This window comes from Phaseolus vulgaris, chromosome 6 (assembly GCF_051622355.1).
Source record: "Phaseolus vulgaris cultivar YP4 chromosome 6, ASM5162235v1, whole genome shotgun sequence".
NCBI lineage: Eukaryota > Viridiplantae > Streptophyta > Magnoliopsida > Fabales > Fabaceae > Phaseolus > Phaseolus vulgaris.
Window position 1 is genome coordinate 32,899,826 of NC_143503.1, and position 18,602 is coordinate 32,918,427.

The window sequence follows — 18,602 nt, forward strand, 5'->3', positions numbered from 1 at the left end:
TAACCAATAGGAAATCATGTAATTTTTCTAGCACTATATTCTCATTCAAGCAAACCGATATTTTGTTGAATGCGATTGTTTTCTTTGATAAAATTGCAGCGGATTCTGAAAGTCTAAACAAAAATGTTTCATGTTCATGTATACAATGCATAATGGACCCAAAAGAATTTATTTTTTGCCATCTTCATTCTTTTCAAAACAAATGTTTTGCATGCTTGTTTCTGCCCTCTTTAGCTCTTCCCTTCTATCTCTGATTTTGACTCCAATCATTATCTCTTTTATCAGATCCTACCTTGTCGACAGTAGCAGGTTAATGACTATATTTATCCTATTAGTTTTTGAAACAGAGTAGCTTCACTTTTGTTTTCTAATATTTTTGGTTCTCTCAACTAACTTCTACAATTCCTTTTTATAGGCGTTTTGGTTGTTCTTGAAGTTAGAAACCTGTTGGTATTTTGGATTCTTGGCCTTCCAAGTTACTTGCTTTTTCTTGAATTTAAAGGGAATTCAAGGGAAGGGGAGTCCATTTATGCCAGAATCTTGTAGATAATAAGAGTTGGTTGAATAAAAAACATGTTTTATTGATTATGTAGTTGAATTGGATATATATATATACATATAACATCGAAGGATAAAACATGTATGAAGTGTTGTTTAGTTAAGGAAAGAGAAAATAACGGAAATAATTTTGTATATTTAGTGTAAAAGAGAAAAAAAAATACATTATATTACTTCTCTTATTGTTACTCTTCTTTCTCATTATCTCTTTTCTATTTCTTTTCAACTAAATACCTTTAATTCCTATTTTATTTTCATCTATCTTTAGGGGCATATTTTTATCTCCTCTCTACCAAACAAAAACAAAGATGTTTTCTCCTTCCTTGAATCTATAGGAAAATTATGTTTCCCTTCTGTGTTCATCTTGTATAAAAATTTCACCCTTCGAAATTAAAAAATGTAAGAGAAACTGATAAGGGTAAAGTTAGGAAGATATAATAGCCCAGTAACGATTTGGGACTCGTTTAATACATTAGGGGACAACATTATACAATAACTAAGCCTACATGTTCATCCCTGATAGACTTGCAAAACTTGAAGAAGGTATAAAAACTTAACAAATTTTTGGGACCCTTTCTAAAACTGTAGGAGAATAGAGAAAGAAGAGCGAAGACACATAACTTCCATATGGTTAACAAAATATATCATGGATCCAAAGAGACACAATGTACAAAGAGCATGAACTATAGATAAAGCAAATTTCTCCGACGAATTCGGCCTGCTCTTTTACTTGGAGCAGCACTGGCTTCAACACTCCCAGTGCCTTCATCCCTCCCAGAAAATTCCCACCTAACAATGTCACCATCCCAAGCTGAAGAGATCATCATTGGATAAAAGGGGTGCCAACTACAATCTCGTACAGGTGCTTCATGATGATCAAGTTTTGCAACTTGTGCACCACTTACCTAAAAAATATAAAATTATTAAGTCAAATCTTCATACAAATGCAGTTAACTTTTGATAAAATATCTGAGAAATTTCTTTTACCAGGTCATATATATATACAGAGGAATCACTAGACCCGGTATAAATGTACTTTTGACCAGTGCTGCAACAAGAAATGCATAGTGTCATTCACATTCTTAAAAAAACAAAGGAAGGACAAGAGAGAACATGGAACAACATCATCAACACAGCCACATCCTAGCCACTCCGTGAAACATATTCCAGTTTCTGAAGTAACAGCCATTGATTTGGATCATTACTATAAAATATATAGCTTTTTTTGACATGGAAACAACATATACAAAACATCAAGCGATTTCAGCACCTAATTATGTTGGATAAGTTAGAATCTTATATCAAGTTAAAGAGCAACAGCAACGGTGCACCAAAGTAAGAAAGTTCCAAAAGTACAAGTTACCTGTATGAAGGAGAGAAATAACAGCGCACTAAAGTACGCAACACCGAGTGACCCTTATATGTTGCCAGTGACTGATCATGAGGATGCTTTAGATTTCTTGCGTATTCAGGATAGTCCATCCACCGATAGTCCCACTCATCATCTCCAAGACCCAGACTGTTGGTTTAAGAAAAAACAAAATTCTTAAATACACATCACAGACTATAAGTAGAAAAAATAAAAGGGAGTCACATTTTTTGGGTTTTCTTCAACCAAAGTGGCCCCAACATAAAATATCATTCCAGATCAACATTCATAACAAGTAGTGGTGAGTATATGCGTACAGACTTAATCATATGGAAGAAGAGTTTGGCTTTACAATTATCAATAACTAAGATGAATAACAATTGAAAGAGTAAGTTCCATTCATGCAGCATCAATAAACTACAGAATTCTCAGTCCAATTGTTCACATCGCAGTTCAGAACCAGAATAACATTTACAAGGGGTTTAGCAATAGAATCAATCAGACTCAATGTAACTTCCAAGCTCAATTAATACTATATGTTTTTGTAGATCTGATTTTTCAAATTACTATTATCTTTTTTCTTTTTAGATCTTATTTTTCAAATTACTGTCAGTTTTTTTGTCTCTGTATTCTTTCTTCTTTCTACTTCAAAGCAATTCAGGTTACAGAGAGAAGCTATAAAATTCATTGGCATAACTCTGAATATACGTAACAAAGTGAGGGATAACAAAGTTTTACTTTATAGCATTAGAAGACATCTTCCTTATATCCCATAATTTGGTAGTTTGATCTTTTCCGTTCGAAACTAAATACCGACCATCCCCACGGCTATCAATGAATGTAATGCCTTCTAAATGTCCCATTAAGATACCAGCTGGTTGTCCTTTGGTGACAAAGCAACGCCTGTCCCATACCTGCACAACGTCACAACAGCCATGAATATTGAAAATTATTAATAGTGCAATGAGCAACAACTTGAGAGTTAACATTAAATCTTCAAGTCATTAGTTATGAGCCAGGTCCAAGCTTCAAAGAACGCTGTCCTTGTGCTTGCACCTTGATATGCAACTGCATTCATAAATATATACTTATTTTATATATAATGTGATTATAGAAAGCTCGTTCCTTAGTATGCAGCATCAACCAAAGATACCCATTTCTTGCAAAGCTTGGCTATAAACAACAACCAACAAGTAGCATAAATATTGTCCAACTATTGGGCTCTCTATATTGTCAAACTGTTTCTTGTCTTTGACAGCGTATCCATTCATCTAGACCTAACCAGTTACCACATTAAATGTTGGTAAACATGTTCCTCTTTTTGGCAATTAAATAATATGACTAAAATAAATATACTAATAGCCACATCTCAACTAACATCACAAGCAATAGAAATCCTACGATTTTTTCCCAAAATCACCCATATAAAAACTTCTAAGCGTTTGAAGAATACTCTTACAAGCACGAAGGCTTAAGAACGTCAGACAGCACTTTGAGGAAAGATGAACTTGCAGAATTTGATTAATTTCAAAGAAAAAATAAATACATTCCAAAGCCTAACCTTGGAAAACACCAATGTATTTTGCACCACTACATTGTGAAGAAAAAAATTTCAAGAAACCCTTAATCTTGGAGAACACCTAAATCCTCGTTCATTTTACACCTTCGGGAAAGTTAATTTATTTTATAGTAAAAGGTCCTTCCCCATATTAAATTTCTCTCGGAAACATTTAAAAATAAATAAATTGATATTAAAACATTAAATTCCCCATAGTAAACACATACATGTCATGTCAGTCTTCGAGATAGTTGAAATAGGTCCGGAAGAAGAAACAGAAGAATTAAATTCAGATATCCCATGACATGAATTAAATTAATATTTAAGAGTAAAATTACTACACATTTATATATAGTGTTGCTCTGCTACAGACTACTCCGTTGATATCTTCAGTTCTTCATGATTACAAAAAACACACTTGGTTTTAGTAAAGATGAAACAACAAAACCTATATCCTCAGCTTAAAAATAAACTAAAGCTAATTGCATTGCCATCTACTAAGATCAAATTAAATCAACTACACTTTCCCCATAACAGTCTAAGGGTCTGTTTTGACAATTTTTTCCATGAAGACTTCTAGGAGAGGAAACAAGAAAAAAATGAAATTGACTTCTCCATAAGTTAAAATTAACTTGTGCACAAGCTTAGTAGAAACTCTCATAGCTTCTCCAAAAAAAAAAATTACTTTTTCATAAACTAATTTTAACTAATGCGAAAGTCAATTTTACTTCATAAAGGTCCTTGTGGAGACACTAGTCCAAACCACTCCTGATAATGGCTCTAATGGTGTGATCAGTACTATAAACTTAACTCACTAATAATGGAATAAAGACATGCTGTAAACAAAAATATCACTGCAAACAAAGAAATCAGCAGAATTATCAAATTCATTTTAACCAAAAAAATATGAATATTACCTTGCAGAAACTATCATCACTTCCAGAATATATTAGATGGCCAGATTCGTCAGCAAAGCAGACAGTGTTAACATCAGACTGCAACAAGAAAAAGACACATCAGATATGATCCACCTTCCCTGCTCACAGATAAAGATCCACCTTGATTCACTATATTACTATGATAGTAAATTCTACAAAGATGAAAGAACAGGCAGAGAAGATTCTCGGGCTCAAAATTTGGTTGCCTTCCCAAAATCCCCAACTTTATTCCAAAATGAACCATGACTGAATTTTGACTGGTTCAGGAAAAAATATCTTAATTTAGTGTCAGTTATTATTCAGATTTTAAGCAATCAGCCAACTTTTAATCACTATCCTCATATATTTCAAGTTTTTTATTTAATTACTCAAAGTTAGCAACTAGTCATACCAAATAGTGTATAATACCTGGTGAGCAGGAATTCTAAGGCTAAGCTTATCTGCTGCAAGATCATATACACATATTGAGCTGTCACTAGTTCCAGCCACAAGCTCTTGCCCATCCGTTGAAAACTTGACAGAGAAAATTCCAAATTCATCATCATCTTCATCGGAAGAGAAATTTAATCCATGGTGAATTTCCTGCAATAGTAGCAAGGTTCCCAAATGTAAAGCAAACAATTATTTAATGTGAGTGCATATAGACAGATGCATATATACATTTACTGGTGGAAAAAAAGCACTCATTGCCTGGATTTTAATTGAAAGAAGATAGAGAATAAAAGTTGGAAAGAAAATGAGAAAAATAAAAGCAGTCATAATAAGCAGTGAAATATAAACCAAGATAGGGTATTTTCTTTATTGTCGTTACAGATATAAAAAAATATTTTAGGTTGGAAGTTTAATGCATAAGCATAAGAACAAATCTGTGTATGCTACATAATATCAACAATAAATAAAAGATTGGTTGCATCTTTAACAAAGAACATTACAATTTTTTGCATCTTATAACAAGCCTTTCTTTATTGTACAGAGTTGACTTGCTTAGAATAAGGAGACAAATTATTGCATTAGCCACTGATTGATCTTACAAGAATAACACAGAATACAGTTAATGAAAATAATATAATTTTCACACAACTAGGAAAATAACTGTAAATGTAACATTTGCTTACCACTCTACAACATTAGAAATCTATAAAAACTATATTTGACTGGCTATAATGAATGAGAGTGAACAAAGTTCAGTACATACTGTAATGTTTGCTATTGACTCTGTTGCTGCAGATCCAACAGTAACAATATGGATAATTGGTGACATACTGGCATAAACCTGCAATAATTAATTAAAAATTTCCAAATGTGAGCAGCAAGAAGTTAAAAGAAACAAAGAGGTTAACCGCTCAGGCTTATAAGAAAGGTGTTCGCCTTCACAAGCCATGGTCAAAATTAGAATTTGGATTCTCTGTTGGTTTTTTTCGTATTGTCCCTCTACCGTGTCTTCAAGTTACATTAATTTTGATATTTTAAATACATTAAAAGTATTTTTAATATATCGAATTCATTGTAATTTGGAGGCACAACAGAAGGAGAGTACCAAAAGACCAGTAAAGAATCTGGACTCTCAAAAGTGGTAGTATATAATATCAAATCCTTAATCCTAGTAATATTCATGAACACTGCCTTCATTGGCAATCAACTCAAACTTACAAGAAAGTGTTTATCTGGTGAGAGAGATGTATCAGTAATTGTCCACCGTAAGTTTCTAGCAGAGATGTCCTTTTTAACTTTCCAGCCCCTATCAACATCATAGACCCGGATGTGGCTTCCCTGTTTTATTGCAAAGCACAAACAACTACAAATGAAGATCTAGTGACCCTTTTGTACTGGTACAAAACTCTTCAATTTAACAGAATCATCTTCATCTTCAAACATAATTTAAACATACAATCACATTAATTACAATGATAATGATAATGAAAATAATAACCTGGAATCCAGCAATAAAAAGAGAACCGTCATCAGAAAACTGTGAAACATAGGCACGGCTTTTCATCCTATCCACAATCCAAGGACCTTTGGTAGGCAAATAGCGGCTTAACACATGACATCCATCAGCTGATGAAAATCTCCCTCTTCCAGAAAAATTACCTTCTCTACCAACTAACATTCTCACAGTAGATGCAGGTAACCTCATCCTACCAGGAACAGCCCGGCCCAAAAGGTCATGGGGACTTGACCTAAGTTTTGTGAGCTGTGCAATTTCATGATCAAGATGATTATCCCTTTCTCCAGCTATTCCACCCGCAGAAGATTCATTACTGGCACCACCATCACTACAAGTACTCTTATTTTTGTTCAACCGACTCATAATTCTCTATATATCCTGAAAAAAGTATCAAGTCCAGTAAGAAAACCAGAGTCATAGAAATTTTTAGCCACAAATGCACAACAACAAACGGAGAATCCTATAATTTTCAACATTCAATGCCAAAGAGAACCCCTTTCAGTCTCACACAGTGAAGAAGCAAATCAAATGAAATGAAATAAACTAAAAACAAGATGTTGCTCAGAACCAAAAGTTTTTCGTTTGCGGTCCTTTTTGGTGGATGCAGCAAAAGGGTAGGTGTGAAATGAGGAGAAAAAATTAATTGAACAAAAAGAAAGGAACTTTAGTCCAATTACGATAATTCAAAGGAAAACGAATATCTGGGTACCAATATGCAACTCGATTGAGCATCAGTGCACAGCAGCGAAAGATCAAACAGTTGAAGTGAAAATTGAAATATAAATAAATTCACAAAGGGATTATTAAAGATTGAAGGTAACCTCTGATTTGAACAAGAAGTGAAGTCTTGAATTGAATCACTTGCTTTCTTGGATTTTGGTGTTACAGTGTGTGAGTGATGTAATTTGGGAAGAATGAATATTAAATATTGAAAAATTAAAAATGTCAAAGGTCCTTAATTTCCTTGGCTTTGCTTGGTTTCTTCTAAAAAATTGCTATCTGCACACGTAAGGTACACACAGAAGGTGATACAGACTCCCAGGTCTCAAGCTCTCAAGCTCTAACTTAAATTAACATTAAAAATAATCAATAATTTTCTTATTCAAAATTAAAATTAAAAATCACATTAAAAATATATTAAAAATAGAATAAAAAAAAATGACAGTTGTTAAATTTTTTAATCTTCGTGAAATACCTTTTATCTTTCTAAAAACACCATTTTTATTTATTCGGAACTTTACATAATTGTAGTAATTATTTTATCTGTAGTGAAAGATAACATTGTAGTAAAAAGTAGTTGCATTTTAAAAAAAACAAATTCATATATATTTTTCATCATTAATGAAAATCTAAATTTTATTTCATTTATTTTTATAAATAAAAAAACTAGAGATACCTTTTAGAATTAAAAAAAAACAAATATTATTTAATTTTAAAAATTATTTTAAAGAAATTCGTATGTACAGCTTTGAGTGAGTAAGTATAAATAAATAAAAATATACACAAAAATCCACCGATAGTTATTTAAATAACAATTAAAATACAACTTTCATAAAAAAGTCACTTTTCCTAATTCAACATAGAATAATGCTCAAATGAAATACTTCACCAACTTCTACACCAGATTTTGTTCATGAATCTTCACAACATCAACAAACACTTATTCGTCCTTTTCACTAGAAATATAGAAATATGTGTTCTCGAATGGGTGTTGGAATCTAAAGAACTATTATTTTTGCTTATATCTTTCGTCGGTTACTACCACTTTAAGTTTTATGTTTCGCCTTCCTCCTCTTGGTCGCCTGATTTCACAGGCAGGCATGGTACTTGCAGAAGGTACTCCAACACTCAAGTCAGTTAGGGTGTCGGCATTCGGGTGTCAGAGTACTGTAGATAATGATGTACATGTTCTTAGAGTTTGTGTTATTTATATTACCTTAATGGACCTTTGTTAGTGGGTCGAATTAAGGGGTTGGTTCATGTTTAGGGTTGTGTTAAACAACCATTAATTGTTGATTAACCTTGCTGATTTGGTCAACCTTGACTCGTCGTCATGAGTCGGTCGGTCACATGTCGTCAAGTGACCTTCTCATTTTGATTGATTGGTTAAATGGTCGAGTTCCTGACCGACTCGTTGCGGTTGATTCGATCGTCCGGATCCGAGTACAATATGCATTAAAAAAAACCTCTTGTTCAAATAAAATTCCTTTTTAAATATGATAAGTAGATTTCAAAGTACGCCAAGTTCCTTAAATAATTATGCACACATCAAATAAAAGTGTTAAGATCTAAACATTTTCATCATTCCTTTCACTATAGGCCATTTTTTTAGAAATTTGCTGAAGATATTTACGAAAAATTTATTGTATGTGATTTATCTTTTTATACATATTTAGAAACGCCATTTTGTTTCTACAATTAAGAATTTTTCTTAAATGAAATATTATGCATTACTGAATAATCAAATTATTATTATGCATTTACTAAAGTATATATTTCCAAATCATTGTCGTACAAAAGGAAAATATTTTAATTATCACATAATATACACTTTTCTTGTGTATTTGGTAAAATTGATAACCTTCTTTTATTTTGTTTTCCTTTTTATACTACTTCCATTATTCTTTTATTTATTATTTTTAAAGAGCTTCTTTATTTTAATTTTAAATATGTAAAGATAAAGGAATAATAGTATGGAAATATCAAATTATTAAATCAGAGGAATAAAATATTACTAAAAATACTTTAAGTAAATATTAATATGAATGGTTTTTCTTAATTTGTATGCTCTACAATTTTTAGTACAATAACGTGGAGTAATAGTGAACCTCAATCTAAATCTAATACAAAACAAAACGTTCGAGTTTAAGAGGATTACACAAAGCAATTGAGTAAGAACAAAACTTACTATTCTCTAATTAAATTTAGATCAGAATTCCATAAGTAAAAGTGAATTTATGATGTATCTGGTTAAGGTAATAATTACCATCCATCTAAAAAAAAGTAAATTAATGATGAAGAACATGGTAGGTTCTTAAATTTAAATTTTCAGGTCACTACTGCAACAAGAAGAAAAAATCAAGAAGCATGGTTGAATTTTGGAAGCAATTAATTACTCACAAGCTGAATCCATTAAAAATATCAGAAGAGACAGAGGCAGAGTGTTACAGAATATGGCTTTTTTTCTTATCAAATAAGGAAATACTAAGCTATTACTATGCAGCAAAAAAATGGATATGGTACAATCTGTAATTTGATAACTTGAGAATCCTAGATGGATCCAAAAGAATTTGATAATTTGCTTTCTCTCTATGAACTAATGCAATCCTGAATCTCTTCCAAAGTTTTTCCTTTGGTTTCTGGGACTAATTTTGCTACAAATACAATAGTTAAGAGGGAAGATCCAGCATACAAAAACAGAGTACCTGATCAAAGAAAAAAACAATATAAGTTCATTTCATAATTATAGTGAGATGGGCACAAGAAATAAAGAATGCTAATGAACTGTGTTTCTATAAGAATGTAGTGTTCTTACCTGGAGAACTCCAACTCATAAGAAAGTTGAAAGTGTATGAAACTATCCAAGCTCCTAACCAATTCAACAAAACCACCAAGCTTCCAGCAGTTCCCTTCACGTTTATGGGAAAGATCTGAAATATCAAAAGTAACATTAGATACAACATCTACCTCTAGCACAGCACTCCCTTTAAAATTGTTTCATCTCTTATAAAGAACATTTTTTAAGCAAATATTGATGTGTTCCATTTCAGTGTTGCCTAGCACTAGCCTTCTTTGGCTATATGCTACAAGAGTCTAGTATTGGAGTCAAATGATACATACCTCAGACATTATCACCCAAGGAACTGGTCCCATTCCAATTGAAAATGCTGCTATGTAGATCTGATCACAGAAAGATTCAAAAGATAGGACAATTTCAGGTCAAACTAGAGTTTGACAGAACGTGGGGAGGGGGGAGGAATTCATGTTGCAGAAGAAAACTCACCAACACGCCAGTAACTGCTAATATAGGTACCCACTCAAGCAATAAGCTTTGGTCCTGATCCATCAAGTCATGAAGAATTTTAGAATAGAGACACATATAAGGACCATGTGTTGATAAAATTATTGAAATATAATACATTTTATACTGAAGACTTGCCTTGAGAAAGAAAGCAACTCCTGCTATAAAGCAACCTAAGAACGTCCCACTTGCAGAAACCTGCATGTGTACAAGAACTTTTGTTAAGCATCAAAGTTCTTATTCCACTTAATTTTGCTTGGTCTTGATAAATAAGTGTTTGCAAATAGATTTACCATTATAAGAGGTCTTCTTCCAGACCTGTCCATCAAAATGGCTCCCAATATAGTAAATGGAATCTGTCACTCATTGCAACAGATGAAGTTCAAACACAATAATGCATTCACATTTTGATTTTTGAGAAACTAGTATAGGTAGGGATAAACTACCTGCATACAACCATATGCTATGGTTCCAGCTTTTCCTGAAGAAAGTCCTGCAAATTCAACAGTTGAAGAAATAAATATGACAAACCGAAGAAACTGGTTTCTATTGATTTTCCAAAACCAGCATGTATCTCTTCTCACTTACCAGCTGCTACAAAAGTCTCAGCCGTGTAGAATCCTATGCCATTAATTCCAACAGATTGTTGACATGCCATTAACCCAACCCCAATCTGAAAGTGTGACAAAAATGCAATTTAGGTCTTTTGAGCAATTGTGTTCATTGTGACAAAATTTCTGCAAGAGAAGTGTGTTACTTACAACTAAAGAGCGCACATATTTTCTTTGAAACAAATCCAACAGCTTAGTCTTTGGAAGGCTATTAAAAGTTTCAATATAATCCTATTTAGCCAAAAAAAAGTTAGCTAAGGTCACAAACATGTCAAGTTGTTTAGAAATTTCTCTGAAGGTTCTCAATCAGCTTGGAAAGTACCAGAATTTCAGCAGCTTCATGAGAAATATCCACATCTTTGCCCCGAAGACTCCTTAAAGCAAGTTGAAATTCTTTTTCACGGCCAACCTTTGCCTAAAAATATACATAGAAGTTAATTTTCATTTCAAGATTAAGAAGAAAATAGTGTATTAATCTGGTCCTTAGTAGCCGAATAATGCTTACCAGCCATCTTGGGGACTCAGGGATAAAACACAAACCAACCACCAAGCAAATGCAAGGTACTAGCCCTGCACGGTTCAAACCAAGGAAATGATAGTTATACCTTTCTATCCATAATTTGTTACACCTTAGACTACAATTCAAAACTAAAGCTATCATGTACTTACCCGCTAGTGCAAGCTGTCTCCAATTTATGACACTTCCTATGAAGAATGAAACTGATATTCCAGTAACAATCAAAAGCTGAAAAACAATTAGAGTCATGGTCCAGCTCACTTGTAATTAACTTTTAAATTTTAAATAAAGAGCAAAATAGGAAAGTTCTGAATATTTCCTCACCTGATTTATTGTAGCAAGTCCTCCTCGAAGATTTTTGGGTGCTATTTCTGCTATGTATATAGGAACCTGTTCCATTTTAAAACATTTTTGTTATATATATTACAGTGAAGAGGCATATGAATAAAGAAACATATTTAAGTAAGCCTAAACTTTATGAATGGAATAAGTGAAAGTTTCATGGTTATCAAAATTATTTACCACGTATGAGATAATTCCAATGCCGTCGTATCCAGTGGAAAATCTTCCCAAGTCAAGGAAGCAAGAACTCTGCAATAGATAGAAAAGAATAAAAACCTATCTAGTATTTTGCAACAACTTTTCTTCATATGACCACATATGTGCAGAAAATGAGAATACCTTAGAGAAAAAGACAGCTAACCATCCTGCAATGCAAAATCCTGTTGAAATCCTCATAGCCTGTTTCGCATGAACAATAAGAGTTTAATATGCATTATGTGTTTTATGTTGTGAATCAAAACTCATCTTCAATATAAACTTTAAGTAATATTATTAGAGTCAAGAAATTTATCATACATAACAGTTATAATTGAATAACAATGTAAAAATACTAAGTCCTTTCACACTATCTATACATATATTATTTATTCAAAAAGTAATAACTAATATGTTGTACAATACATGGTTCGGAATATAGATTCTGTTTTTAGGCATTTAGAATTCACATACCCCTTTCCTGCCAAAGAAATCTGTAATCCGGCCACTGGTCATAGCCCCAAGCATTGCACCAATGGTCACTAAAGAACCAAACATTGAAAACTACAAATCCCAAAAAGACGAAATCAGAAGAGAGAATACTATATAAATGAGAATGTGGATGGAAAAGTAGAATACACTCACCTCAGCAAGAGATAGATTAAGATCTTCCCTTATAGCTGCTTGAGTGGGTGCTGAATAGCCCACCTGCCAAAATAATGACTTCAGCCCAACATAAAAAAGGTGAAAGCTTCATCTTTGTTCTGTATGTTTGGTTTGATTTAGAATGTTTCTTTCTCAACTCATACTCGGAAATTTCCACTTTATTTTCTTTTTATTTCCCCTTTCCATAGTCTTGTCACTGTAAACATACAATACAACATAGACTGTGGCAACTGCAATATGGTTTAAGATATATACTTACGCAAGTTCCAAATGTGAAAGAGCCACAAACAGCAACAAGTGTGCTAAGCAAAACCATTCCAATGGATCCATTTTCCGCACAGCCAACTTCTTTATAAGTAGCAGCCTCCTCTGGTTGAATGAAGGGCTCTTGTAAACACTGGAGCTTGGTGGCTTCACCACTCTCCACATCCTCAATTGCCATATTCTTAAACAAATAGAAAAATGGCCTCAGAAGAACAGTGGCAACACAAGAGGAATAAGCTAGAGAGCAGAATGGTGTGAATGGAGGACATGCAAAAGCATGCTGTGTTGGAGGGTACTTATATTGCATGAAACATTGACAGATGTTTGGAATGTTGTCATGGTACAATTGTGGTAAAATGAAGAAGCGTGTGAAGTTAGAGGTGTGTTAAGGGCATGTGGGAATGAAGCTGTCACTGAAGTGGCGTTCAGAAGAGAACAAATTTGAGGGTTTATATTGGGTAATGGATTAGTAAACAAGTTACATCTATGATTGCCCTTTCTTTATTCATCACACCTTACGTGGATCCTACTCGGATGGAACTTATATATATAAATAAATATATAATAAAAGATAAATTTAAAATAAAATAATATAAAAAAATATTAAAATAATAGTATTAAAGTGGATGTATAAAAAAATTGGATATTTAATATATCATTACGAGTTATTTCGGATTGTTTAAACTCATGAAAAGTATTACGTAACATTTCAAAATAGTTTAAAAAATATCTGAGTTGTATTTTTAAATAATTCAACTTTAACAATTAAACATATTATTTTACTCATTAAAATAATAATAATATAATATTAAAATATAACATTGTAAATTGATTAAAGTTTTTAAAAACTGTTTTAGTTAGAATAAAATTAAAAATGTTATAATGTAATCTAACAAAAATTACGAATTATATTTTTCAATTATAAAGTATATATAGAATAACTCATAAATTGTTTCTACTAAAGATGTAAGTCTTAAAACTCATACCATATCTCAATGGTTACATTTTACAATGAGAAGAATGTCTCAATGTTGTATTATCTTCAATTATGAATCATATCTATATCTAATAAATATGTAATTTTTTCTAAAAATATTAAGTTAATGTTGAAGATTTCATGTCAATTAAATAGATAAGAATATAGTATATAAATGAGTATAAATTTTATCTTATAAGTCGATTTTGTAAGATTGAGTTAGTCTTAAAGTTCACGATCTAATAATGTATCAGAATCATTTAAAACTTATCCTAACGAGAGAGTTTATATTAAACCTAGTGTTACTTGCTATTGGATCATTGTGAAACTATACATAAATATATAGTTTCATGCATAAGTTGAAAAATCTTGATATAAGAGAATGGAAAAGTTACATTATTTTATATCTCATTAAATTTTATGTAAAGTTCATACTATAACAAGTTTAAGAAATCATTTTTAACGGTTACATATTCTAAATTAATCCCAAATGTAAATTAATAATGAAAGTGTTCGATGAGAGAAACTAAGACTTAATTCTTTTAGAATCTGAAATTTGAAATAAATTTTGTTTTAGTTTTTAAAATTTAATATATTTAATATATTTGAAAAGCAAAGTATGGTTGTCAAATGTACTGTTGATATACTTAAAAAAAATTACATTAGTCTTTCAAATGTTATGTTTAGAAATTAAAATTAATTTTTAAAATAAAAAATTTTCTAATTTAAGAGATCAAAATCATATTAATTCAACTATATAGTATTTTTTATATTACAAGGATAAAGTGTTTTATACACTACAAGAAAATCATGAAATAGAAACTCATTTTTAGATATCAAAATAATTAGTTACAATAATAACTAATTAGATATCATTTTAGAAACTAAAAAAAATTAGTTTCTAAATTAGTTTCTATTATTGTTAAATAGTTTCTTATCTAATTAGTAACCAAATTTTTTTTTACCAAATTTAGAAACTAATAAATATAGTCAGTCTTTCAACTATTTTTATATTTCCTTTGAATCAAATGGTAATGTAGGACTATTGTTGAAAAAAAATTACTTAAAAAAAATATAAAGAGCCTGCTTTTTTATATAAATAAAAAAAAACTAATAAAACTATTGCTTTAGAATGGAACTCTCTTTGTAACCTTTTAACTAACAAATCTTTGAAAAAAAATGTTTATTTAAATGTTCTTTTAATAGTTGAGAGTATTATAATATTATTCATTTATTACAGTGACATAGAAATGAAAAAAAAAAAGGTAAAAGTAAAAATCTCGTAAGTAATTTAAAAATAACAAATATTATATCTTTAAAAAAACTTTTAATTATATAAAAAAAGGAAATAAATAATTATGTTTATGCTTAATTTATATCATCAATGATTAAGCCCGACGACTAAAATTGAAGCTGAAATTGAGAGTCATATAACTTTTCCCTTTATTATTAATATTCTTATATTTTAGTATCAATTTTATTATGCATGCATGCACTTGTGATATAAGACAAAGTCTCGTGTCAATTGCAGAAATTAAATTAATAGTACTATAGCTGTACATGAATAATGAACTTTTGGCACAAATGAATAAACAAATTGCACTGCTTCATCTACGTCCACTCTATTAACTTCATACCGTATAAGGTATTACTCTACACGTATTTTTAATTTTTTTATTAGATATATTTTTCGTCTCATTACAAAGTTCATAAATTAAATTAATAGTATAATAACGCGAAATTATTTTTTTAATACAAATTTTAAATCTCCAATATATTTGTAGTTAAGAAACTTTTAATATGAGTATTTTTAATATTTTTTTATATGACAAATGTTGATTATATTATAATATTATAACATTAAATATTTTAACATTCTAATCTCTTAACCCTTTATTTTTTAAATGCACAAAATTCAACATAAACTATTACATTTATTATAATTCTATAATTAGTGATTTTGTGTATAACTAATATCTATTCACAAACTGCTGACAATTTTCATACCGATTCAATTACTTTTTTATTTATTTATGAGATCTAAATACACACTTCATTTAAAAAACAGAATTCAATATTATTCTAATCAATAACTTCTTAATGTAAATTATTATATTTAAATATTATTATTATTATTATATATATATATAATAACATGAAATTTTAATACAAGATTTCGCGCAAACTACCCAAACATTTCACAAGGTTAACCCTTGTAACTTGAAGTCCAATTTTAAATAACTAAATATCTTTTTTATGATTTTATGTGTTTCAACTTCAAATTCTTTACAACAATTTACTAGGATTGAATAATAGTATTCTTAAGACAATTATATTTCTTATTTTATAGTTTATATATAGTAGCTTTTTAAAAATTACTTGGTAGGTTAAAATAGTGAAAGTATATCTATACATTATTATTAACCTCAATTGTTAAGTGAGAATTTTAAATGTATTAGGACATCAAGAAAGTGATATAAAGTAATGTTTACATCATGTGTCTGAAATTAAGTATTTGAAATATGAAGAAGGTTTTGTCGAGGATCTTCGTATGTATCTTATGTTGTTGTTTTTCTATGGCAAGGACATGGTCAAAGGTAATGGTCCTAATTGTGCTTCAACAATTTAGGTGTATTATATTATGCATAATGTACTGTGTCTGATTTGCTATTCAGTGTTTGTAAGTATGCTATCAATTATTGAAACATTAATTTAATAACTAATTATTAATGTGTGGAAAATAAGAAGATTCAAACTAGGATGATAAAGTCACATGCATCTTCTTCCATGAAGACTCAACGTTCTACGATATTATTACTTGAGAAAAATGTAATGAAATTAAACTATTGCTATAAACATTGTTAATTTATATTAATATAGTATGTGGGACAATTTGATAATAACAGAATAGTTTTATTTATTTATATATATGTTAAGTATATCATATGTTAAGTATATCATTCATTATTACTTCTCTTTGTTTTTTTAACTATCAGTTTAAAAAAAATATTTATATTTAAATGTCATTTTTAAATTTCAATATAACAATAATTATTTTTATTATTATTTATATTTAATCATTTTATTATGGGTATAAATAAATAAGATTAAAATAGAGAATCTTATAATTATTCATTTATATTTTTTAAGAATATTTAAAAAAACATAGACCACATTTAAAAGAAATTGAAGGAATTATTAGTGTAAACTTATAACATCTTTAATAAAAATTTAGTATCAGAGAACTTAATATTTGACCATTAGATATTTTAACCTATTTAGTTTCCACCATAATAAAATATGAAAATACATTCTAATTTGTAAATTATCTTAATGATCCAACTATTTCATAAACTAAGTTTTATCTTTTTTAGCATTAAACACTAAAATTCACTCGTGTCTTTGTGAATATGATCTCTTGCCTCCAATGGTGAGAGAACTATAAGAAGTTTCTTTTTTTTATTGTTATTCTCAAACCAAATCATAACACATGGCTAATACAACCAAATCATAATAATATCATTTAATTTCTTAAAATAATATTTTAGCAAGTCCATTATGCACCTTGGATCTAAAAGATAAGCAATTAGCAATATATCATAAACTACACTTAAATAACTTTCAAATTTTCATATATTTCGAATTATTGTATTAGAAGATGACCTAGTCATCTATTACAAGATATAACATATCATTGGGGGGAAAAATGTTGGCATTTAGGTATTTGGAGCCAAAAACTATTTATTTGTTTTCATTAGACACTTTACAAACATCTTTGACAAATTTTTACTCTAAATTGCAAAACAAGTGTATTGAATTTCACCCTCCTTTTACTAAAAAAACATATCCTTGTACTATATAACAATATAAGAATCTTATAAGTGGAATTTTATCTAATTTAAGAATCTAAACATAGTTTTAGTGAAAAAAGTTGATAATGACTTCCTCACCTTTTTAGGTGTGGTTGTCCAACATACTACATTTTCTTGAAATTTTTTTTCTATTTTTTCTTTTACAAATGTTAACCATTCTTTTGATAATAACGCGATTATTTCCATTTAAAGGACAAAGTGCAAATTTTAGATATTTTAAAAGTTTACTTAATAAAATGTAAGTAATCCTAAGATATAGATAATATATTAGACTTTTTTTTTCACAATTTTTTTTACCAAGACTAAAGTAATATATTAGACTGACATACTCAATTTGATAGTCTTTTAATATAAGTGTCTTACTTTAGTCTTGGTAAAAAAATTTGTTAGTTTAGTTTTTTTTTTAGTCCTCTTTAACATTAAAATAACCATAAACTAATGATAAGGATTAAAAAAAAAATATATATATATATATATATATATATTATCAGATAATTAAAATTCATAATTTATTTTCTTGTAGAGACTAAAAATTATAAGAATAAACACATATTTAAACCTTAATGAAATAGAATAGATGTTTGAACTGTTTTATGTAATCATTAATGCTGAGATATAATCAAACTAGTTCTGAAACTACTCAAAATTAAAATAATTATACACATAATGTTGCTATAGGTACTATATATGGAGCAGAAATTATACGAAAAATCCCTTCAATTAAAAAGAGAATAGTTCATTAACAAAATTGAATTATTCATTACAAA

At 29.7% G+C, this 18,602-nt stretch overlaps 2 protein-coding genes across 3 annotated transcripts; both read right to left on the minus strand.

The window, feature by feature from the left end:
* Positions 1-968: 968 nt before the first annotated feature.
* Positions 969-7,426, minus strand: LOC137832329 (LEC14B homolog). Of its 2 annotated transcripts, none has more exons than XM_068640430.2 (10): positions 7,193-7,426; positions 6,354-6,749; positions 6,074-6,193; positions 5,619-5,696; positions 4,832-5,005; positions 4,403-4,480; positions 2,666-2,841; positions 1,922-2,077; positions 1,546-1,606; positions 969-1,463 (listed from the first exon to the last, which is right to left on the minus strand). In XM_068640430.2, the coding sequence occupies exons 2-10, from the start codon at positions 6,732-6,734 to the stop codon at positions 1,242-1,244; spliced, it is 1,446 nt and encodes a 481-aa protein (XP_068496531.1). In that variant the 5' UTR covers positions 6,735-6,749; positions 7,193-7,426; the 3' UTR covers positions 969-1,241. The 2 variants fall into 2 exon arrangements, with proteins under 2 accessions (XP_068496531.1, XP_068496532.1); XM_068640431.2 differs by having other exon boundaries at positions 7,081-7,205.
* Positions 7,427-9,459: 2,033 nt separating this feature from the next.
* Positions 9,460-13,413, minus strand: LOC137832330 (Major facilitator superfamily protein). Its single transcript, XM_068640432.2, has 18 exons — positions 12,983-13,413; positions 12,703-12,765; positions 12,532-12,621; positions 12,202-12,261; positions 12,043-12,111; positions 11,845-11,910; positions 11,673-11,748; positions 11,509-11,573; positions 11,326-11,418; positions 11,154-11,234; positions 10,981-11,065; positions 10,839-10,885; positions 10,686-10,748; positions 10,531-10,590; positions 10,375-10,428; positions 10,212-10,271; positions 9,907-10,021; positions 9,460-9,796 (listed from the first exon to the last, which is right to left on the minus strand). The coding sequence occupies exons 1-18, from the start codon at positions 13,292-13,294 to the stop codon at positions 9,681-9,683; spliced, it is 1,575 nt and encodes a 524-aa protein (XP_068496533.2). The 5' UTR covers positions 13,295-13,413; the 3' UTR covers positions 9,460-9,680.
* Between the last annotated feature and the right edge of the window lie 5,189 nt (positions 13,414-18,602).

Bases quoted from the DNA above. Each gene is read 5' to 3' on its own strand.
- LOC137832330 (XM_068640432.2), bottom strand. From the start codon at position 13,294: ATGCAATATAAGTACCCTCCAACACAGCATGCTTTTGCATGTCCTCCA. The intron at 12,262-12,531 runs GTATGTGAATTC...CATGCGAAACAG, and splicing joins ATTTCTTTGGCAGGAAAGGG to GCTATGAGGATTTCAACAGG. The intron at 11,574-11,672 runs GTAAGTACATGA...TGAACCGTGCAG, and splicing joins GAGACAGCTTGCACTAGCGG to GGCTAGTACCTTGCATTTGC.
- LOC137832329 (XM_068640430.2), bottom strand. From the start codon at position 6,734: ATGAGTCGGTTGAACAAAAATAAGAGTACTTGTAGTGATGGTGGTGCC. The intron at 2,078-2,665 runs GTAAAACTTTGT...TTAAACCAACAG, and splicing joins ATGTCTTCTAATGCTATAAA to TCTGGGTCTTGGAGATGATG. The intron at 1,464-1,545 runs GTAAAAGAAATT...TATATTTTTTAG, and splicing joins CTGTATATATATATGACCTG to GTAAGTGGTGCACAAGTTGC.